At 43.3% G+C, this 25,129-nt stretch overlaps 1 protein-coding gene across 4 annotated transcripts in view; it reads left to right on the top strand.

The window, feature by feature from the left end:
- Positions 1-25,129, top strand: part of PHACTR1 (phosphatase and actin regulator 1) — a 513,119-nt gene that overhangs the window by 68,469 nt on the left and 419,521 nt on the right. For 2 of the 4 annotated variants that reach the window (XM_075314747.1, XM_075314748.1), the window contains exon 3: positions 6,109-6,255. In XM_075314747.1, the coding sequence (XP_075170862.1) occupies positions 6,109-6,255 (147 nt within the window). Of the gene's footprint in view, positions 1-5,955; positions 6,256-25,129 lie in introns of those variants that run through there. The other 2 variants (XM_075314749.1, XM_075314745.1) reach the window with 2 other exon arrangements.

Genomic DNA, 25,129 nt, shown 5'->3' with positions numbered 1-25,129 from the left:
GCCTTTAATAGCAACTGTCAGTGGTTGCTATATGAACAAAATAAACTGTTAGTATAAGAAGCTTATGTGTGAGGTAATATGATGTCGGTGGTGAGACGGATAGAGAGAGACAGAAAGAGACAGAGACAGACACAGACAGAGACAGACAGGGAAAGAGACAGAGAGATAGAGACAGACAGAGACAGATTGGCAAAGAGACAGACCAGGAAAGAGACAGACCTGGAAAGAGACAGCCCGGGCAAAGAGACAGCCCGGGCAAAGAGACAGCCCTGGAAAGAGACAGACGGGCAAAGAGACAGACCTAGAAAGAGACAGACCTGGAAAGAAACAGACCTGGAAAGAGACAGACCGAGAAAGAGACAGACGGGGAAAGAGACAGATGGGGAAACAGACAGATGGGGAAAGAGACAGACCTGGAAAGAGACATCCCTGGAAAGAGAGACGAGCAAAGAGACAGACCTAGAAAGAGACAGCCCTGGAAAGAGACAGATGGGCAAAGAGACAGACCGGGAAAGAGACAGCCCTTGAAGAGACAGACAGGGAAAGAGACAGAGAAATAGAGACAGACAGGGAAAGAGACAGATAGGCAGACAGGGAAAGAGACAGACAGGCAGACAGGGAAAGAGACAGACAGGCAGACAGGGAAAGAGACAGACAGGAAAAGACAAAGAGATAGACAGACAGACAATGAAAGAGACAGAAAAAGAGATGGGGAGACAGACCTGGGAAAGAGACAGACCGGGCAATAGACAGACACCAATATAGAGAGAGACAGACACAGACACAGAGATAGAGACAGACAGACACTGAGACACAGAGATAGAGACAGATAGATAGACTGATACAAAGACAGAGAGAGAGAAACATACAGACAGAGACATAGACACAGACAGACAAGGAAAGAGACAGACAGAGAGACAGACAGACAGCAACACACAGACAGAGACTGGGAGAGAGACAGAGAGACAGTTACTATCCCAGGCAATGCACGGGTACTACAGCTAGTCTAATATATAAAGCTGAGTGTATGTGTGTATGTGTGAATGTATGTATGTATGTCCGCTAAAGGAATCCGCACCGTCACATTTACAATCACGAAATTTTGCACAGACACTTCATGTGACTCAGGGAACGTCATAGACTATGTTTGGGTGGGAAAATTTAACCCCGCGCTTTACAGTTACTCTCCAAAAATCCTGCCTCCATTAAACTGAATGGAGGTGGGAGCTACATGCTATTAATAGCAACTGTCAGTGGTTGCTATAGGAACAAAATAAACTGTTAGTATAAGAAGCTTATGTGTGAGGTAATATGATGTCGGTGGTGAGACGGATATAGAGATACAGAAAGACACAGAGACAGACACAGACAGAGACAGACAGGGAAAGATACAGAGAGATAGAGACAGACAGAGACAGATGGGCAAAGAGACAGACCTGGAAAGAGACAACCTGGAAAGAGACAGCCCTGGAAAGAGACAGCCCGGGCAAAGAGACAGCCCTGGAAAGAGACAGATGGGCAAAGAGACAGACCTAGAAAGAGACAGACCTGGAAAGAAACAGACCTGGAAAGAGACAGACCGAGAAAGAGACAGACCGAGAAAGAGACAGACGGGGAAAGAGACAGACCTGGAAAGAGAAATCCCTGGAAAGAGACAGATGGGCAAAGAGACAGACCTAGAAAGAGACAGCCCTGGAAAGAGACAGATGGGCAAAGAGACAGACCTAGAAAGAGACAGCCCTGGAAAGAGACAGACGGGCAAAGTGACAGACCGGGAAAGAGAGAGACTGGGAAAAAGACAGACCGGGAAAGAGACAGGCGAGGAAAGAGACAGGCGAGGAAAGAGACAGATGAGGAAAGAGACAGATGAGGAAAGAGACAGATGTGCAAAGAGACAGATGTGCAAAGATACAGACCGGGAAAGAGACAGACCTGCAAAGAGGACATAGAGACAGCCACCCAAAGACACAGACAGGCAAAGAGACAGACCTGAAAAGAGACAGACCTGGAAAAAGGCAGACGGGCAAAGAGACAGACGGGCAAAGAGACAGACGGGCAAAGAGACAGATGGGCAAAGAGACAGACCTGGAAAGAGACAGACCTGGAAAGAGACAGACGGGGAAAGAGACAGATGGGGAAAGAGACAGATGGGGAAAGAGACAGATGGGGAAAGAGACAGCCTGGGAAAGAGACAGCCTGGGAAAGAGACAGCCCTGGAAAGAGACAGATGGGCAAAGAGACAGACGGGCAAAGAGACAGATGGGCAAAGAGACAGACCTAAAAAGAGACAGACCTAGAAAGAGACAGCCCTGGAAAGAGACAGCCCTGGAAAGAGACAGAACGGGAAAGAGACAGACCGGGAAAGAGACAGACCGGGAAAGAGACAGACGAGGAAGGAGACAGCTGGGCAAAAAGACAGCCAGACAAAGAAACAGACGGGCAAAGAGACAGACGGTCAAAGAGACAGACGGAGAAAAAGACAGACGAGGAAAGAGACAGATGGGGAGAGACACAGACAGAAAGACACACACATAGAGACAGACAGAGATAGAGAGAGACAGACAGATTCAGAGATGGAGACAGATAGACTGATACAAATACAGACAGAGAGATAGAAACAGACAGACAGAGACAAATACACAGACAGACAAGGAAAGAGACAGACAGAGAGACAGACAGACAGCGACACACAGAGACTGGGAGAGAGACAGAGAGACAGTTAGGGGCACTTTGTACACTACGACATCGCAGCTGCGATGTCGGTGGGGTCAAATCGAAAGTGACGCACATCCGGCATCGCAGTCGATATCGTAGTGTGTAAATCCTTTTTGATATCATTAAGGAGCGCAAAAACGTCCAAATCGTATCATCGGTGTAGCGTCGGTCATTTCCATGATTTTGGAAGGACCGTCGTTACGATGTTGTTCCTCGTTCCTCCGGCAGCACATATTGCTGTGTGTGAACGCCGCAGGAGTGAGGAACATCACCTTACCTGCGTCCTGCGGCTCACGCTAGCTATGCGGAAGGACGGAGGTGGGCGGGATGTTTACGTCCCGCTCAGCTCTGCCCCTCCGCTTCTATTGGCCGCCTGCCGCGTGACGTCGCTATGATGCCGCACGACCCACCCCCTTAATAAGGAGGCGGTTTGCCAGCCAGAGCGACGTCGCAGGGCAGGTGAGTGCATGTGAAGCTGCCGTAGCGATAATGTTTGCTACGGCAGCTATCACCATGATATCGCAGCTGCGACGGGGGCGGGGACTATCGCGCTCGGCATCGCAAGCATCGGCTTGCGATGTCGTAGTGTGCAAAGTGCCCCTTACTATCCCGGGCAATGCCCGAGTACTACAGCTAGTATACCTATAAAGAGAAAAATCAGAAAAATTGAAAATTTGGAAGTGGTCTCTTAAATTTTTCCAGAGCTGTATACACAGATTTATTTAAAAAAATATGTTCATACAACAGCTTTTTTTAAAGGAGCAGGAGTTTCTCATATGCCTGTGCTGGAATTAACATCTATGACGGCAACAGGAGGAGAACAGGGAGGCAGACAGGGGCAGGAATAGATGGCAAGACCCAACCAACAAATTCCCTTCCCTGTTGCACCTGTCAATCAAATAGCAGTGCATTGCTGGAACTTTACTTCCACATATTTCTGAAATAAAACATCCAATCTAAGAACAAAAGGTATGGTAAGGTAAGGTTAATATTGCACCTGCTTTGGCCCTTCCACCACATAAAAGGGCAATAGTACAATAAATATGCAATACAGAGGGTCAGATCATAATAAATCAACATCAATATATCAAAATGCAGTGTAAGAGTTCTGTTGATAGATTTATGATACTAAAATCCTAAAAAAAATCTATATGATATCCAGAGAAAGTAAATAATTGGTAATAATTAATAGATACACCAGGTAGCAGAAATTGGTGTTATTATGTAACCTGAGTTTCCCAAGTTTACATTAGAATAACCCAACTGGCAAATAATTAGTATGCGGTAATCACAACTAAATCCAGATATAGTGATATAGGCAAAAGAGCCGGCAGCATGGAGGGCTCAGAGAAGTCAGTTTAGGCGTCCTTGAATTAGGAATATCCAAGGAAGGAATTAATTCAGACTTCTATATTTCTGATAAAGGCAGACAACTACATGTCCCAGCAAAGACCTAGTCATGTCCAGGCCAGGTAAAGGGGAATGATCAGAAAACTTTCAGCTTCTTCACTTTCACTGATAAGGACAGGTATTAGGTCCGTCACTCAGGCTATTGGCGCAAGGGGTTAATAAAATATTTATTTAGGTTAAAATGGGCAAAAGTTGCCAAAATATGACAATTTTCTTAGAATACTTTTCAACAGATTGAGCACTGATATTACTAATTATTATTATTATTATTACTATTATTATTATTATTATTAGTAGTAGTAGTAGTAGTAGTAGTAGATTATTATTGTTGTTATTATTATTATTATTATTATTAATAATAATAATAATAATATAGATATATTCCTCAGCCTGTATATCTATATTATTATTTATGTAGATATTTTGTCCATCATGTATTTCTATATTATTTATGTAGATATTTTGTCCACTATGTATTTCTATATTATTTAAGTAGATATTTTTTATACCCTGCATTTCTATATGATTATTTATATAGATATTTTATCCACTATGTAATCCTATATTATTTATGTAGATATTTTGTCCACCATGTATTTCTATATTATTATTTATGTAGGTATTTTGTCCATCATGTAATCCTATATTATTTATGTAGATATTTTGTCCACCATGTATTTCTATATTATTATTTATGTAGATATTTTGTCCACCATGTAATTCTATATTATTTATGTAGATATTTTGTCCACCATGTAATTCTATATTATTTATGTAGATATTTTGTCCACCATGTAATTCTATATTATTTAAGTAGATATTTTTTACACCCTGCATTTCTATATGATTATTTATATAGATATTTTGTCCACCATGTAATCCTATATTATTTATGTAGATATTTTGTCCACCATGTATTTCTATATTATTATTTATGTAGATATTTTGTCCAGCATGTAATTCTATATTATTTATGTAGATATTTTGTCCACCATGTATTTCTATATTATTATTTATGTAGATATTTTGTCCACCATGTAATTCTATATTATTTATGTAGATATTTTGTCCACCATGTATTTCTATATTATTTATGTAGATATTTTGTCCACCATGTAATTCTATATTATTTATGTAGATATTTTGTCCACCATGTAATTCTATATTATTTATGTAGATATTTTGTCCACCATGTATTTCTATATTATTATTTATGTAGATATTTTGTCCACCATGTAATTCTATATTATTTATGTAGATATTTTGTCCACCATGTAATTCTATATTATTTACGTAGATATTTTGTCCACCATGTATTTCTCTATTATTTTGCTGCCAGTCTCTATACCCCATGTGATATATTGTTATATATACACTTGCTATCTGGCAGTGATAAGTGGCTGTACATTGCTTTATCACTAGTACTGTTATTGTTATATAAACTGCTGTTGCAGACCCATCCATCCTTGTCACACTGATATGTCACTAGAGCCCCCATTGATTTTGCATCACTTATAGAGTCTTTTCCCCAGAAAAGCTAAAAATGTGACACTTACTATTGAAATGATGTGGCCATTAGAAACAGAGGTGATTCCCCAGCCTAATATCATTGTCTATGGCTTGTGATGTGGAAGCAGTGCTGGCCATGCAGTGGCACATCAGGACAGCTCTGCCATGCAGCTGGCAGCCACATAGCCCTCTGGTGCCATCAGTAACCCTTTGTATGCTGCACACAATAGAGGCTGCACATGAGTGTGGAGCTGCAGCAGCTGAGTGGGGGGAGGGATTTCCTCTGCTCTCCTCCTGCTCCATCTACATTCAAATCCTTAACGTATTTTCTCTGTTTCCCTCCTCCTCTTCTCCTGTCTCTTTCTGCCTTTTCTTCTCCTCCCCTCCCCCACTCCTCTCTCTTCCCCTCCTCCTTTTTGGCACCTTCTTCCTTCTCTCTCTTTTTTTTTGGCTCTGATTTACCCACTGCATCAGCTCGCCGGGCAACCTTGTTCACTGCTCACCCCTTAATGGCGGCATCTTCAGAGGAGGAGACTGATCGGCGACCCATTAGGAGAGTCCGATCAAAAAGTGACACCCCTTATCTGGCTGAGGCGAGGATTTCACTGAACCTGCAGACAGGTAAGAAGAACCTCCCACCATCATCATTGCTCCCAGGAGCTGTCCATGAAGCCGGTGCTGAAGGCTGCAGGAGTCTCACACTGAATCAATGAAGCCTCTTTGTGTCAATGTGCAGAGATCACCCCCAAAATATCAAGCTCCCTCCCTCCTACATGTGTCCCCCTGTATCAGAACATTGACCATATGAACTTGTGTCCCCCCCCCCCTGTGCTACAGTCACTATAGAGGCTCCCTCCTACATGTGTCCCCCTGTATCAGAACATTGACCATATGAACTTGTGTCCCCCCCTCTGTGCTACAGTCACTATAGAGGCTCCCTCCTACATGTGTCCCCCTGTATCAGAACATTGACCATATGAACTTGTGTCCCCCCCTCTGTGCTACAGTCACTATAGAGGCTCCCTCCTACATGTGTCCCCCTATATCAGAACATTGGTCATATGAACTTGTGTCCCCCCTGTGCTACAGTCACTATAAGGACTCCCTCCTACATGTGTCCCCCTGTATCAGAACATTGACCATATGAACTTGTGTCCCCCTCTCTGTGCTGTATTCACTATAGGGACTCCCTCCTACATGTGTCCCCCTGTATCAGAACATTGGTCATATGAACTTGTGTCCCCCCCCCCCCGCTACATTCACTATAAGGGCTCCCTCCTACATGTGTCCCCCTATATCAGAACATTGGCCATATGAACTTGTGTCCCCCCCCCCCGTGCTACATTCACTATAAGGGCTCCCTCCTACATGTGTCCCCCTATATCAGAACATTGGCCATATGAACTTGTGTCCCCCCCCCCCCGTGCTACATTCACTATAAGGGCTCCCTCCTACATGTGTGTCCCTGTATCAGAACATTGACCATATGAACTTGTGCCCCCCCCCCTGTGCTACAGTCACTATAAGGGCTGCCTCCTACATGTGTCCCCCTGTATCAGAACATTGAGCATATGAACTTGTGTCCCCCTCTGTGTTACATTCACTATTAGGACTCCCTTCTACATGTGCCCCTGTGAACATTGACCATATGAACTTGTGTCCCTCCCTGTGCTACAGTCACTATAGAGGCTCCCTCCTACGTGTCCCCCTGTATCAGAACATTGACCATATGAACTTGTGTCCCCCCTGTGCTACATTCACTATAAGGGCTCCCTTCTACATGTGTCCCCCTGTATCAGAACATTGACCATCTGAACTTGTGTCTTCCCCTGTGCTACAGCCACTATGGACCCCCTCCTACATGTGTCCCCCTGTATCAGAACATTGGCCATATGAACTTGTGTCCCTCCACTCTGTGATATATTCACTATAAGGGCTCCTTTCAACATGTGTGTCCCTGTATCAGAACATTGGCCATATGAACTTATGTCCCCCTCTGTGCTATATTCACTATAAGGACTCCCTCCTACATGTGTCCTCCTGTATCAGAACATTGACCATATGAACTTGTGTGTCCCCTCCTGTGCTACATTCACTATAAGGGCTCCCTCCTACATGTGTGTCCCTGTATCAGAACATTGGCCATATGAACTTGTGCCCCCCCCCCTGTGCTACATTCACTATAAGGACTCCCTCCTACATCTGTGTCCCTGTATCAGAACACTGACCATATGAACTTGTGTCCCCCCCCCCTGTGCTACAGTCACTATAAGGGCTCCCTCCTCCATATGAACTTGTGTCCCCCCCCCCCTGTGCTACAGTCACTATAAGGGCTCCCTCCTACATGTGTGTCCCTGTATCAGAACATTGGGCTATATGAACTTATGTCCCCCCCTGTGTTACAGTCACTATAAGGACTCTTTCCTACATGTGTGTCCCTGTATCAGAACATTGACCATATGAACTTGTGTCCCACCCTCTGTGCTATATTCACAATAAGGGCTGTCTCCTACATGTGTCCCCCTGTATCAAAACATTGACCATATGAACTTGTGCCCCCTCCTGTGCTACAGTCACTATAGAGGCTCCCTCCTACATGTGTCCCCCTGTATCAGAACATTGACCATATGAACTTGTGTCCCCCTCTGTGTTACATTCACTATTAGGACTCCCTTCTACATGTGTCCCCCTGTGAACATTGACCATATGAGCTTGTGTCCCCCCTGTGCTACAGTCACTATAGAGGCTCCCTCTTACGTGTCCCCCTGTGTGAGAACATTGGCCATATGAACTTGTGTCCCCCCCCCCCCCTGTGCTACAGTCACTATAAGGGCTCCATCCTACATGTGTCCCCCTGTATCAGAACATTGACCATCTGAACTTGTGTCCCCCCTTGTGCTACATTCACTATAAGAGCTCCCTCCTACATGTGTCCCCCTGTATGAGAACATTGACCATATGAACTTGCCCCCCCCCCCCTTGTGCTACATTCACTATAAGAGCTCCCTCCTACATGTGTCCCCCTGTATGAGAACATTGGCCATATGAACTTGTGTCCTCCCCCTGTGTTATATTCACAATAAGGACTCCCTTCTACATGTGTGTCCCTGTATCAGAACATTGACCATATGAACTTGTGCCCCCCCTTGTGCTACAGTCACTATAAGGGCTGCCTCCTACATGTGTCCCCCTGTATCAGAACATTGACCATATGAACTTGTGTCCCCCTCCTCTGTGCTACAGTCACTATAGAGGCTCCCTCCTACATGTGTCCCCCTGTATCAGAACATTGACCATATGAACTTGTGTCCCCCCCTCTGTGCTACAGTCACTATAGAGGCTCCCTCCTACATGTGTCCCCATGTATCAGAACATTGGTCATATGAACTTGTGTCCCCCCCTCTGTGCTACAGTCACTATAGAGGCTCCCTCCTACATGTGTCCCCCTATATCAGAACATTGGTCATATGAACTTGTGTCCCCCCTGTGCTACAGTCACTATAAGGACTCCCTCCTACATGTGTCCCCCTGTATCAGAACATTGACCATATGAACTTGTGTCCCCCTCTCTGTGCTGTATTCACTATAGGGACTCCCTCCTACATGTGTCCCCCTGTATCAGAACATTGGTCATATGAACTTGTGTCCCCCCCCCCGCTACATTCACTATAAGGGCTCCCTCCTACATGTGTCCCCCTATATCAGAACATTGGCCATATGAACTTGTGTCCCCCCCCCCCGTGCTACATTCACTATAAGGGCTCCCTCCTACATGTGTCCCCCTATATCAGAACATTGGCCATATGAACTTGTGTCCCCCCCCCCCGTGCTACATTCACTATAAGGGCTCCCTCCTACATGTGTGTCCCTGTATCAGAACATTGACCATATGAACTTGTGCCCCCCCCCCTGTGCTACAGTCACTATAAGGGCTGCCTCCTACATGTGTCCCCCCTGTATCAGAACATTGAGCATATGAACTTGTGTCCCCCTCTGTGTTACATTCACTATTAGGACTCCCTTCTACATGTGCCCCTGTGAACATTGACCATAGGAACTTGTGTCCCTCCCTGTGCTACAGTCACTATAGAGGCTCCCTCCTACGTGTCCCCCTGTATCAGAACATTGACCATATGAACTTGTGTCCCCCCTGTGCTACATTCACTATAAGGGCTCCCTTCTACATGTGTCCCCCTGTATCAGAACATTGACCATCTGAACTTGTGTCTTCCCCTGTGCTACAGCCACTATGGACCCCCTCCTACATGTGTCCCCCTGTATCAGAACATTGGCCATATGAACTTGTGTCCCTCCACTCTGTGATATATTCACTATAAGGGCTCCTTTCAACATGTGTGTCCCTGTATCAGAACATTGGCCATATGAACTTATGTCCCCCTCTGTGCTATATTCACTATAAGGACTCCCTCCTACATGTGTCCTCCTGTATCAGAACATTGACCATATGAACTTGTGTGTCCCCTCCTGTGCTACATTCACTATAAGGGCTCCCTCCTACATGTGTGTCCCTGTATCAGAACATTGGCCATATGAACTTGTGCCCCCCCCTGTGCTACATTCACTATAAGGACTCCCTCCTACATGTGTGTCCCTGTATCAGAACACTGACCATATGAACTTGTGTCCCCCCCCCCTGTGCTACAGTCACTATAAGGGCTCCCTCCTCCATATGAACTTGTGTCCCCCCCCCCCTGTGCTACAGTCACTATAAGGGCTCCCTCCTACATGTGTGTCCCTGTATCCTGTATCAGAACATTGGGCTATATGAACTTATGTCCCCCCCTGTGTTACAGTCACTATAAGGACTCTTTCCTACATGTGTGTCCCTGTATCAGAACACTGACCATATGAACTTGTGTCCCCCCCCCCCCCTGTGCTACAGTCACTATAGAGGCTCCCTCCTACATGTGTCCCCCTGTATCAGAACATTGACCATATGAACTTGTGTCCCCCTCTGTGTTACATTCACTATTAGGACTCCCTTCTACATGTGTCCCCCTGTGAACATTGACCATATGAGTTTGTGTCCCCCCTGTGCTACAGTCACTATAGAGGCTCCCTCTTACGTGTCCCACTGTGTGAGAACATTGGCCATATGAACTTGTGTCCCCCCCCCCTGTGCTACAGTCACTATAAGGGCTCCGTCCTACATGTGTCCCCCTGTATCAGAACATTGACCATCTGAACTTGTGTCCCCCCCCCTTGTGCTACATTCACTTTAAGGGCTCCCTCCTACATGTGTCCCCCTATATCAGAACATTGACCATATGAACTTGCCCCCCCCCCCTTGTGCTACATTCACTATAAGAGCTCCCTCCTACATGTGTCCCCCTGTATGAGAACATTGACCATATGAACTTGCCCCCCCCCCTTGTGCTACATTCACTATAAGAGCTCCCTCCTACATGTGTCCCCCTGTATGAGAACATTGGCCATATGAACTTGTGTCCTCCCCCTGTGTTATATTCACAATAAGGACTCCCTTCTACATGTGTCCTCTGTATCAGAATATTGTCCATATGAACTTGTGCCCCCCCATGCTACATTCTCAATAAGGGCTCCCTACTATATGTGTCCCCCTGTATCAGAAAACTGACCATGTGAACTGTGTCCCCCTACACTGTGTCCCCCATCACAATAAGCGCTCCCTCCTACATGTGTCCCCCTGTATCAGAACATTGACCAAGTGAACTTTGTCCCCCTACACTGTGTCCCCCATCACTATAAGGGCTCCCTCCTACATGTGTCCCCCTGTATCATACATTGACCGTGTGAACTGTGTCCCCCTCCGTGCTACATTCACAATAAATGCTTTGGGTCAGTATCTGCTGATGATGACAGGTGACCCTGTGGGACCCAAAATGTAAATGTCCTAGACCTCACTTGTGACTGCCGCTTCTTTCCTGATTGCATTGGTTAAAAAAAACTTGAGATTGTCTTTCAATATTTCCAATTTAAATAAAGAGGACTGATGATATTCCAGCCAATATGCATATGACACCTTGTTGCAAATATTATTGTCTGGCATTAATATGGAAGACGAATTGTGATGTGTAATGAAAGGGCACTGCTGTGACTTCAGTAGGTGATGGATTGAAGCGCTCAGAGGACATAAATGAAGTGTTAATAGACAGCCTGTGTCATATTACCACTATATGTCATGGTCACTATTATCAGGGCTCATTAGCATCAATGACATTGAAGCCTCGTCCTCTGTCCTACAGGGGACAGATGTTTGGAGAACACTTTCTGGCAAACTTGTTGACTGTTATGTGTTTATGACTTGTGTATGTGACACGTGTGTCTTGTACGTTCCCCCAAAGTTGGGATGGGGGCAGATCCCGAAAAGGAGAATGTGATGACCGTAATTTTGTCGCTTTTCCAAAAATATGCTATACCTGTCATTCTGCCCTCCAATGTGTACGTTATCTTATACCAAATAATGGTATGTCGCTGGCCATAGATACTTATCAGATCGCCTGCTATTATCTCCACCGCTGACATAATGTTCTAATGCCTCTGTGAATATACCAAGTGCACAGATTAGATATATCGTTATTTTTTTTCTAACCCGCCGTGAGGTCAGGGAGCAAACATAAGCCATGAAGAAGGTTAATTTTGTCATAAAAATACTTTTTTTTTTTTTTTTTTTTTAAATCTGCTGGATTGAAGGAAAAGATGTGTTGCCATGGTGATTGAAGTGCCGTGGCTCGGAGACAATCGCTTACAGAACAGTCAATCAAATGTGGAGTTTCGCATGTGTATCTTATATTGTTCATTCATGCAATTAGACTGTAGACAGAGGCAATATTTTCATTAATTAAGCAACAAAGCTTGACAGGCAATGTACTCATTAAGATCTTGTAAAATGCTTATTATGCAGATGAATTTAGAAACTGTGCCGTTTGAATGGTGTTTTTACTACTAAGGGCCGAGCATTTCCATCTCTGATACGCTCACATTACATCTATCCACTATCACATGGGCAACACCTATGATAAAGCTAATAGACAATATTGTGTCACTTACAGAACAAGAAACATTTGTAATATATGAACCTGCGGACACCAAATCTTTCTTCTGCCATTGCTTTTTTATTTCAATGATTATGAATTCTATTTTTATTTTTTTATTTTACCTTTCTAATGATTTATGCATTCACTTGGGCAATAAAGTGCTAACCAGCAAGGCAAATAGTGCACAAAACTTGCTGAAATTGTGTAATATACTACAGGACATTATTGTAGTTACATAGTTAATGTGTAAAAAGACAATGTCCATCAAGTTCAACCGAGAGAATGGGAGACTACTCGGTCAACCCCTTCTCAATCAGAATATTTGCCCCCATTAAAATGGCAGCCTCAAACTCCCCTCCGGTGTCGGTGCTGTTCCAGCGGTGTCAGCACTCTCTATCTCAGAGTTCACAGGGTGGTGTTGTGTCAGCTGAGCCTTGTACCCAATCAGCACCAGCTTCACTCTCCCCCCATCTTCGGATGTATCAAACATCAAGAGGAGGTAAGTGGCCAGTCGCAACTCTGACTTCCTCTTGATTTGTCCAAAAGTGGGGAAAGTGACGCCAGCGCTGAACATCACATGAGCCCCGAGAGAGTGAGTGTCAACACTTCTGGAACAGCGCCGGCACCTGAGGCGAGTATAAGTGTTGTTATTTTAAGGTGGGCATATATGCTGATTGAGAAGGAGTTGTCCGATTAGTGGACAACTTCTTTAAGGGGTATATGTACAACCATAATTCATGATCCAGTCTGCCCTTATACAGCTAAATTATGTGTGTCCTTATTAAACCTGCCAAGATAGATCTCAGGAACAGCCATATAGGCTCCTATGTGTGTTTGCTTCAAGTGTGTGGAAACCTCTCATATAGACCTACTCCTCATTCATGAATTTGTAGAATTTTACAAATACAGCAAACTGTCTAATGACTACTTAGATGGTTATGCAGATACTGTTGTATATTTTAAACTTGCGGCATATCCTGTAAAGTACTTAGATTGATATATAGGCACTGTAATATATTTCAGACTTGCAGCATATCTTCAAGAGTAATTAAAAGTGCATCTCAGTAAATTAGAATAACATCAAAAAGTTAATTTAGTTCAATAATTCAAGACAAAAAAAGAAACACATATTATATATAGTCATTACACACAGAGTGATCTATTTCAAGTGTTTATTTCTGTTAATGTTGATGATTATGGCTTACAGCCAATGAAAACTCAAAATTCAAATTAGATTAATTACCACAAAACACCTGCAAAGGCTTCCTAAGCATTTAAAATGGTCCCTTAAGGCCGCTTTACACGCTGCGATCTCGCTAGCGAGATCTCTAGCGTGCGTACCCGCCCCCATTGTTTGTGCATCACGGGCAAATCGCTGACCGTGGCGCACAAAATCGCGCGGACCCGTCACACTACTTACCTGCCTAGCAACGTCGCTGTGACCAACGAACCGTCTCATTTCTAAGGGGGCGTTTCGTTCGGCGTCACAGTGACGTCACTAAGCGGCCGCCCAATAAAAGCGGAGAGGCGTAGATGAGCGGGACGTAACATCCCACCCACCTCTTTCCTTCCTCATTGCGGGCGGCCGCAGGTAAGGTGAGGTTCCTCGTTCCTGCGGTGTCACACATGGTGATGTGTGCTGCCGCAGGAACGACGAACAGCATCGTACCTGCAGCGGCAACGATAATTGGGAATAGGGGGGCATGTCACCGATTAGCGATTTTGAACATTTTTGCGATGATTCAAAATCGCTCATAGGTGTCACACGCAATGATCTCGCTAACGCGGCCAAATGTGCGTCACAAATTCCGTGACCCCAACAACATCGCTTTAGCGATGTCGCAGCGTGTAAAGCACCCCTTAGTCTGGTTCAGTAGGCTACACAATCATGGGGAAGACTGCTGACTTGACAGATGTCCAGAAGGCAGTCATTGACACACTCCGCAAGGAGGGTAAGCCACAAAAAGATCATTGCTAAAGAAGCTGGCTGTTCACACAGTGCTGTATTTAAGTGAGGGGAAGGAAAAAGTGTGGTAGAAAAAGTTGCACAAGCAACCGGGATAACCGTAGCCTTGAAAGGATTGTTAAGAAAAGGTCATTCAAAAATTTGGGGGAGATTCACAAGGAGTGGACTGCTGCTGGAGTCAGTGCTTCAAGAGCCACCATGCACAGATGTATCAAGGACACGGGCTACAACTGTCGCATTCCTTGTGTCAAGACGCTCATGACCAATAGAAGATGCCAGAAGCGTCTTACCTGGGCCAAGGAGAAATAGAACTGGACTGTTGCTCAGTGCTCCAAAGTGTTGTTTTCAGATGAAAGTAAATGTTGCATTTCATTTGGAAATCAAGTTCCCAGAGTCTGGAGGAAGAGTGGAGAGGTCACAATCCAAGCTGCTTGAGGTCTAGTGTGAAGTTTCCACAATCAGTGATGGTTTGGGGAGCCATGTCATCTGCTGGTGCAGGTCCACTGTGATTTATCCAGAGTAAAGTCAGTGCAGCCGTCTACCAGGAAATTTTAGAGCACTTCATGCTTCCCTCTGTTGACAAGCTTTTTGGAGATAGAAATTTCATTTTCCAGCAGGACTTGGCCCCTGTCCACACTGCCAAAAGTAGCAATACCTGGTTTACTAACCACAGTATCACTGTGCTTGATTGGCCAGCAAACTCGCCTGACCTAAACCCAGAGAGAATCTATGGAGTATTGTCAAGAAGAAGATGAAAGACAATGGACCCAGCAATGCAAACGAGCTGAAGGCTGCTATCGAAGCCACCTGGGCTTCCATACACCTCAGCAGTGCCACAAGCTGATTGCCTCCATGCCACGCCACATTGATGCAGTAATTCATGCAAAAGAAGCCCTAACCAAGTATTGAGTGCATTTACTGTACAGACTTTTCAGTAGGTGACAACATTTCTAAGTTTCAAAGAATTTTTCAGTTGGTCTTGTCTAATATTCTAATTTTCTGAGATAATGACTCTTGGTTTTCATTGGCTGTAACCCATAATCATCAACATTAACAGGAATAAACACTTGAAATAGATCACTCTGTGTGTAATGACTCTATATAATATATACGTTTCCCTTTTTTGCATTGAATGACTGAAATAAATTAACTTTTTGATGATATTCTAATTTATTGAGGTGCACTTGTAGATGGATTTATGGATGCTGTAATATATTTTAAACTTGCAGCATATCCTGAAGAGTACTTAGATGGATATATAGGTACTGTAGTGTATTTTAAACTTGCAGCTTATTCTGCTCTCAGCAAATGAATGTTAATTATATTGTTCCAGAGAACTACATTAAAGTGAGTGGAATGACTTGTACAATGCATCATGCTTTAGCGCAGTCAGCATTCTGGCTGTGGATAATAGTTTTGGACGTCTTGCCCAGCGTGCTCGCTTCAATCTACCGTAACATTTTGTCTGTCCTACTTTGATGAGTGTGCCTGTCAATGTCTCCACTCACTGTATCACGGAGGTTTGGCTGGTGGTAGGATAGATTTGTGAAAATGTAGAATAGTAAATCATGTCCTACACAGGGCACATTTTTACTGTACATGAATCTGCAAAGTTTGTGTTACATACTACATAGCACAGTTAGTCAGAAAGATATATATTACCTACCTTAGACCACTGATAGCTATATTGGCCTGATGATGAAGCTCTAATGGTTAGAAAAAGGAAAAAGTTCATCATGACTGTATGTTGAATAGTACGGTATATTGAATATGCCCATGTGATCAAATTTATTTAGCCTGGACTATGTTAGAACTTTCCGTGATCGGTGTTTGATTTGAGACTGAAAAGCAAGAAGGACAGAGGCTAAATAAGAGTAATAATGGCCAGTAAATCGTCCTTCCCAAGGGTTTGGTCACATTGCATTTGTGCAGTTACTCTGGGGTTTCACCTAAATCCCCCTAAAAATGGGATTTGGATGAACCACCAACGGGGCCATAGAATGCAATAACACGAATAGAATAAGTCTGCTATTTTTCTCTGCCCGTCAGAACAAACAGACATACCCGAAAAAACCCACAGATTTCAGTTGAACTTCGTTTGTGTCATTGTATTCTATGGCTTTGCCTGCAGTTCATCTGAGTCCAATTTTTAAAGGGATTCAGACAGAATGCCCAGACACACCGCAGACTCTCGGTTTGAGCAGAGCCTAACTAGTTGTATCATGGCATGGCAGTTGACCATTAGTTGACCACAAATCATTCTTTTAAGCAACCATCTAATATATAAAAGCTGAGTGTATGTGTGTGTGTATGCGTGTGTGTGTATGTGTGTGTGTATGCATGTGTGTATGTGTGTGTGTATGTGTGTGTGTATGTGTGTGTGTATGTGTGTGTGTATCTGTGTGTGTGTATGTGTATCTGTGTGTGTGTATGTATGTATGTCCGCTAAAGGAATCTGCACCCTCACATTTACAATCAGGAAATTTTGCAAAGACACCTCATTTGACTCAGGGAATGTCATAGACTATGTTTTGAGGCGGAAATTTTACCCCATACTTTACAGTTATTTGCAAAAAAAATTGCTTACATTAAAGTCAATGAAGCTGGGAGCTACAGTTTATTAATAGGAGCGCTGATTGGTTGCTATTGGCAAAAAAGGACAGTCTTAGTATAATAAGCTTATGTGTCAGGTAATATGATTTTGGTGGAGAGACGGATAGAGAAGAAGACAGACAGAGAGACAGAGAGCGACACAGAGACAGACAGACAAAAAGAGCGAGAGAGAAACAGAGAGAAAGACAGAGAAAGGCAGAGAGACAGACAGAGACAGACAAAGATAGACAGAGAGAGACAGTGTGGCTGGGGCCACACTGGGATTACTGCGATCCCCTAGCATGACACTCGGTTCATGCTGGCAGTACAGCAGAGACGAGTGTCATGCGAGTGTTCCTGCGACTGAGGTCTGATCGTGCGAGCGGACCTTAGCTGCGGGGGGTGGGCCGGCTCTGAGGAGGGTCGGATCAGGCCGGTGCTGCGGAGGGGCGGGCAGGTGCTGAGGAGGGGAGGGATTTATCTCCCTCTCTCGTCCGTAGCCAGCTATTGCGATTCTCACCCTGCACTCGCGGTACACCGGTGTACCGCGAGTGCAGTGCGATTTTTCTCTTGCCCGATAGACTTGAATTGGTGCGAGAGAAAACAGGATTACATTACAGTCGCAGCATGCTGCGATTATTTTCTTAGTCCAATTAGGGGTGAGAAAATAATCGCTTATAAGTGCTGACACACAGGCTAATATTGGTCCGCGTGGAATGTGATTTTTTATCGCACTCCACTCGCACCGATTTTCATGCCGTGTGGCTTAGGCCTGTCAGGCAGAGAGAGACAGAGACAAACAGACAGGGAAAGAGACAGAGAGACAGACAGAAAGACAAAATACAGATAGAGACAGACAGACATAAACAGACAGAGAGGCAGACAGACAGGGAGAGTGGGAGAGAGACAGAAAGACACTTCGTTACTATCCTGGGCAACGTCGGGTACTACAGCTACTTTAATATATATGTTCAGAGGAATGTGTTAAAAAGAGGCTTCAGACAGATGCTACATAGTGGCATCCATTACTATAAAAATCCACTGAAACATATACATTTTTTGCTATACACCATTGTTTGGAATAGTACAGTTTTCCAAACAGCACTATCCAATAAAAAAAATATATATGTAACTTATACACTTTTTAACAATAATGCACATGTCCAAGTGTGCACAGTAAACACATGCATAAATAGTTATGTGAATATCAAATTACTGTTACTGTAATTTTTATATAAAGACTCACCATGTCTGAAACTTCATATAGGTACCGCCTAATGGTAATTGAATTATGGTCTTACTTAAAGTAATATATGTAAAGGGGTGTTTGAGATAAAATGGCATCCCTGATATAATTCAAACTGTAGCCCGTCCTAGTCATGTGTCAGGACAGGCTGCAGACTGAAGACATACAGCTCCTGTTGTTCACCTCACAGTATCGCATACCTCAGTCAGCTGCAGGCTCTGATGTGTTAAAAAAAATGTTATCTCATGTTGTGCTTAAGGAGATATTTATTTCATCCCGTTCCACCGTCAGTTTGACAGCTTTATAAGCAGTGCAGGGAGACTGTGCCCAACTGGAAAACAAACATTGAGGAAAATTAAACTGAAAATAATCCCGCTGTTCTCAGTGAGGAAGACATATAATTCTTCACATACGACAGTCTGACTGAGGTATGTGTGATACAGCTCTTGTCAGTTGACACACAGGTCTTGGGAGCTATATATTTTCAGCAGTCTGTAGTGATAAGTGACTAGGACAGGCAGCAGTTTAATTTATACCAGGGCCGCCATATCATCACATTCTATGGATAGGTGACAACTGTAAAACTGGGTAAAATCCAGTACATTTCTAAACTCATAAAGTTCAACATATGTATCTTCTTTAGGCTTTAGGGCATCTTCACACCATAATGGTTATTTTTGTTGTTTGATTCCATCATCAGGATCAGACCATTGGAAATAACCAAAGGAGTCCTATCATATGTTTGACATCACCAGTGCCCGACAGATCGCAATGACTATATTGTGTTTTGTAGAGTTTCCATTATGGTGTCAGTCATTTTAGAGTACAAAAGAAGCACAGCATGGTGTTCCATTTTGTCAATTTTTTTTACAGAATCTGTAATGGGAATCTGAACACATCCTCAGTAGTAAAATGAGTTCAAATGGGTTTTCCATTATTAAGGAAAGTTCTACAAGTCTGTAACATACTTTGTCATTTTTTCAGAAGTCTTTGCTTTTTGCAAAGGAATGTAATAATTTTATTTAAATACAGAAAATCCTAACAGAAACATTTCCTATGGGGGAAATACAGTTTAGACATGAAGATGATAAGGCTTGCATTGCAATATGAACTTAATCGGGCCCTTCCACTTACTTTTGCATATACCAACATACTATATGCGATAATATACTTCAGTGCATAAAATATATAAATATGAGTATATTGTTTAGGAAATCTATATTACCTGTCCGAAAGTTTGGACACATATGTTCAAGCAATGGTGTTCCTTGTTCTTATTGGTATGTGCTCATTGTAGATTCAGACTGAAAGCAGCAAAGCCACAAAGAAACATACAGAAACAAGGAGTAAGTAAAACCGTTAAACAAACCAGAATATATGTTAAATCTTAGACTCCTCAAAAAATCTTCTTTTCCTCTGATGAAAGATGTTCACACTCTGCATTTTTTCAAGCAGCTTCATAATGGAGTCACCTGGAATGGCTTCCAACAGTCTTTAAGCGTTTGCCTTAATCTTTGATTTATTCTGCAGTCCAACTCATCTCAAACCATCTCAATTGGATTAAGGTCGGTTGATTGTTGCGACCATGCCATGTGATGCAGCACTCTATCCCTATCCTTCTTGGTCACACAACTCTTAAACAGCCTGGAGGTGACTTGTTGGAAAACATATGATGGTTCCACTAGGACAAAGTAGATGGGATGGCATGTTGTTGCAAAATGCTGTGGTAGTTGTGACGACACAGACTTTTTCAATGTGTGTCGTGGGTTAAATTTCTTACATTAGCCAGACGTATTGTTCTTCTATGTGTTAACTCATGCTTGCTAAACTATTGTTTCTGCCAGACCCTTCTGAGCATTCATTGTAATGTAGTTATGTATTGCTAATCTAATGTAAATTACCTCAGTGGCAATTGTCTAGTTTGTGCATTGCAGACTACATGTAAATATCCTCAGTCTTTGTATCCACATCATTTAAATGAACATTATCCATGCAGCTTGAAATTCATCCAATAAGAGAAGCAACCTTGTACCACCAATCCGATAAGGGCACAGTATATCCTAAGGGAAGGCTATGGATATAAAAGGAAACTTCTTGGAGTCACCAGGTTGATGGATGTTGCATGATCCGGTCTAAGCTTTTAGGAGCTGGCTAGGGGATCAGAACCAGAATGCCTTGTGGACTCGGTCTAGGGACTTTGACTCCTACTAGAGGATCACTTGGCTACATGGCTTCAATCTAGGGGCTCCGATTCCGATTGGAGACCATAACCACAGTTGAGGGATTTCGACTCCGGCTGCCAGGATTATACCATATCATCATACCAGAGACTACTTAAGGAAGAAACCCAGGTTGGGACAATTTGGTCACCTGGCTACAGACTTTGCGGACCTCAGCCAGCTTTCTAAATCTGGCGTTATACCATTCTCGGTGGGTGCCCGCCGAAAGCGGGGTGCTGCTGGATTGGGTCAAGTAGCCCTGGAAGCTCTGAGGCACGGACATTCTAATCCCTGGTGAGCCAGCGGAGGGGTGAGACTCTGTTGCCTGTTACATTTGTGTGTTTTGCTGGGTATGTGCTATGTGCCGTTAATTGTTTGGGGATCCAATAAAGTCTTAATATTGTGATTCCCTCACCCTGTGTTGTCTAAGTAGTGTTCCGCCCACGGTTAAGGAGGTCGAGCGTTCAATTGGGATGAGCCCTGGGCCATGCTGTCTTTCTAAAGGCGGCCAGATCAGCGGACAAGAGCACCCACTGACCACCGTGCCTCCACAGTAGTCATCCTGGGTTAATGTGCATTGAATTTGGAATAAATCACCAATAGAGTCACCTACAAAACAGTCTCATACAACACCTCCTTCTTCTTATTTCACAGTGGGCACCAAACATGTAGAAACCATTCTCTCACCTTTTTTTCACAAAGACATGGCGGTTGGAAACAAAAATCTCAGATTTTGACTCCAGATCACAGTACAGATTTCAACTGATCTACTGTCTAGTCCTTGAGTTGCTTGGCCCATACAAGTCTCTTCTAGTTTGCATTCCTCAATAGTGGCAATTCATCCATAAAAGATAAGTTCTTGCATTCTTCTCTTCACAGTTAGGGGTACTTTGCACGTTGCGACATCGCTACTGCGATATCGTCGGGGTCAAATCAAAAGTGACGCACATCCAGCGCCAGTAACGTCGTCGCAACGTGTAAAGCCTAGAAGCACCGATAAACGATCGCAAAAGCGTCGAAAATCGGTGATCTGTTTAGTGTCGGTCATTTCCATAATTTCGCTGCAGCGACAGGTACGATATTGTTCCTTGTTCCTGCGGCAGCACACATCGCTGTGTATGAAGCCGCAGGAGCGAGGAACATCTCCTTACCTGCGTCCCGCCTGCAATGAAGAAGGAAGGAGATGGGCGGGATGTTTACGTCCCGCTCATCTCCGCCCCTCCGCTTCTATTGGCCGCCTGCCGTGTGATGACGCTGTGATGCCGCACGACCCGCCCCCTTAGGAAGGAGGTGGGTCGCCGGCCAGAGCGACGTCGCAGGGCAGGTAAATGCGTGTGAAGCTGCCGTAGCGATAATGTTCGCTACGGCAGCTATCACAAGAGATCGCATCTGCGACGGGGGCGGGGACTATCACGCTCGGCATCGCTACAATCGGCTAGCGATGCCGCAGCGTACAAAGTACCCCTTAATGTTGGATGTGTCTGCAACTGGATGTCACTGAATCATTCATGAGGGCTGTTATCTGTGGTGCTACCATATTGTATTTTATGAGGTTGGTAACACTGATAAACCTATCCTCTGCAGATTAGGTAATTCTTGGTCTTCCTTTCTTCATGAGTGCCTGTTTCATCAGAGTGATTGATAGATTCATGATTGTTCTGTTCTATCAACTTTCTGTATTAACTAAAAGTCATGTCTTGAACAAATGATGGACTGTTTTTTTTCTTTTTAATTACTTTTGTGGTTCTTGCCATATTCTCAAGTTGTTTTTGCTATATGCATAGATCAGTTGCGGAATAGGGCACAGCAGCACTCTATGGAACAGTGTACCAAAACCGCCTGTGTAAAACACACCTGAAACCTGATGATTCCACAAATGATGTCTTGACAAGGCATACCATCCATTGGGAGCCTTTCCACGTGACTACTTGATGAAGCTGTTGGAATTAATGGGAAGGGTATGTAAAGCTGTCACCAGAGCAAAAGTGGCGTATTTTGAGAGATCTATGATTTAACACCTGCTCTGGTTTGTTTCAAATGTGTTTCTTTACTTCTTGTTTGAATGTGTGCTCCTTCTTGGTTTTGCTACCTTCAGTCTGAATTTACAATGTACAGATTCCAGTAAGAACAAGGTAAAACATTGCATGAACAGGTGTGTCCAAACTTTTGACAGGTACTGTATTTTCAAATACCCTTTGAGAAAATTATCTGAATTATTTGTGGACATTCCATGCTCAGATCCTCCATTTACTGTATTGGCCAGAGTGGGGAGCTACAATGAACATCTCTCTCTGGAAGCACTGTCATATTCCTTCATGTTCATCCCAATGAATTCCAAAACTAGTGGTCAGCTTATCGTTGTTGCTTTTAACACCAAGTAATTGCCAAATGCTTTTAACTAAGCACTAAAATGCTTGATTGCTTGGTGCTAGAATTGAGCAGATCATATACTTGGATGGGCTCAACTCGAGTACTGAGTAAAATGGAAGTCAATGGGAAACTGGAGCATTTACCTTGGCTGGTTATCAATATTTGTGGGGACCCCATGTTGTTTTTTTAAATTAATCATTTATTTGGTTAAACAAGGCTAAAAACACCCTTTAAAAAACTCCTCTAATCTAAACTCTCCATCCTGGATCATCTCTCCCTGAGCTGCTTACAGAGGAGAGTGTGCCGAGCATTGTGCCCCAGGGTCTCATGTAAGGCCCAATGACGCGATGTGGCGGCCAATTACAGAAATGTCAGTAGCTAACATGGCATTACGCTGTATGGCAGGCAATCCCCATATGCTGATTGGTTGTCTAACATTCTCGGAACATGTGATGCGGGGACTTGAGCATGGCCGTCGAGCATCCGCGATTCTCTATCGGGTAACGAGTGTACCCAAACACACTCGCTCGTCGCTATTTTGCAGTCAACGACCAAATTCTTACATATTCCGCTATCACTTTGTTTCTTAGTGGAAAATCTTTCAAAATGTTCATTATTACTCAGTTTTGTTATTTCAGTCACTTGACATGCCAGATCATCAAAAACAGGTACTGGACTATGAGAATATCCAAGTGTTTGAATGCTGGATATAGCGTACCTTTTGCTTAGGACTTTGTATTCACATTTCGATGGAATATATTAAGCATAATGACTGATCTAGTAATGTAATAGAGCTGTCGAAAGCTCAGCTTTCTTGTGATAGCACTAATGGAACTATTTGTCTTGAAACACTGAGCTATGTATGGTGAAGAGCAGGAGTCAGCATTTTTAGTTTCCCACTGTAAAATAACAGTGTCATTATATATGTCTGAACTGTGACAATATTATGAGTAGTGATGAGCACACAGTAAAATACTTGGGTTCTGATTATTCGTACCCGACACCTAGTACTATTCCGATATATCATGAATATTGAACCCAATACAAATGAATGGGGAACCTGAGCATTTTTCTTGAAGATTTGCCAGAAAAATTCTCAGGTTTCCCATTCACTTCACTTGCATTAGGTTCGTTATTCGAAACGAATGCTGGAATAGTACTAGGTATTCGGTGCGAATAATCCGAACTCGAATATTTTACTATTCACTCATCACGAATTAGGAGTAATAAAAATGTAAAAATATTATTCTCATCTTTGTTCTCATTTTAGCAATGTCAGGATTGTTTTCACATTTGAAATGAGCTGAAGAAAGATAATGTATTGTAATCTGACATGTATCGGATATACATCTGATCACAACTTTATATGGATGCTTCATTTCATTTGTGGGTCTATAATGTGTCATAGCTTTTAAGGCTGAAAGTAGACGTGAGTCTATTGAGCTCAACCTATAACCTATGGTGCTGATCCAGAAGAAGAAGAAGAGTCAGAAGCTCCACATATAGCAATCAGACTAGTTCCCTGGGTGAACCTCACAAATTAATTGGAGTTCCTTGTTATTTTAAGTTTTTTCATATTGCCATAAATGAAGTAGATTGAAAGTAGTCTTCAGTTTTGTGTATACAACTCCAATTCAACCTATGTGTAGTCATGGCTACAGACTACAAAATAACCTGTGTAGTCTGATCCTTCAGATATCTTTTCTTCCTTACACCCACACTAACGTAAGATGGTAGATTAGCAAAAACAATGCAGTGTTACACCAGCAGACTTTTTTATATTATTTTAGATGTCATGAAGCAATAAAAAGGAACGTTCAAGTATCTATAGGCTTCAGATGTGTATGAAATGCGTCAGGACGTCTGAATCGCGTCTCATCTTATGATGGCCAATGATCTCTATTCTGTTGGCTGTACATCTTCTCTTCTCCTGGTCTCCTTTAGTCAAGTAGCTCCTACTATCAAAAAACGAGAATCCTTTTAAAATACTATGAGCTATTATTGTCTGAAGGAAGCTTTCTGTTAAGTCATCTTGAGGTATAATCTACAAGATGACAATATGTCA

This window comes from Anomaloglossus baeobatrachus, chromosome 6 (genome assembly GCF_048569485.1).
Source record: "Anomaloglossus baeobatrachus isolate aAnoBae1 chromosome 6, aAnoBae1.hap1, whole genome shotgun sequence".
In the NCBI taxonomy this organism is placed as follows: Eukaryota; Metazoa; Chordata; class Amphibia; order Anura; family Aromobatidae; genus Anomaloglossus; species Anomaloglossus baeobatrachus.
The sequence above is the reverse complement of the archived record's forward strand: the minus strand, read 5'-3'. Positions and strand labels throughout refer to the sequence as shown.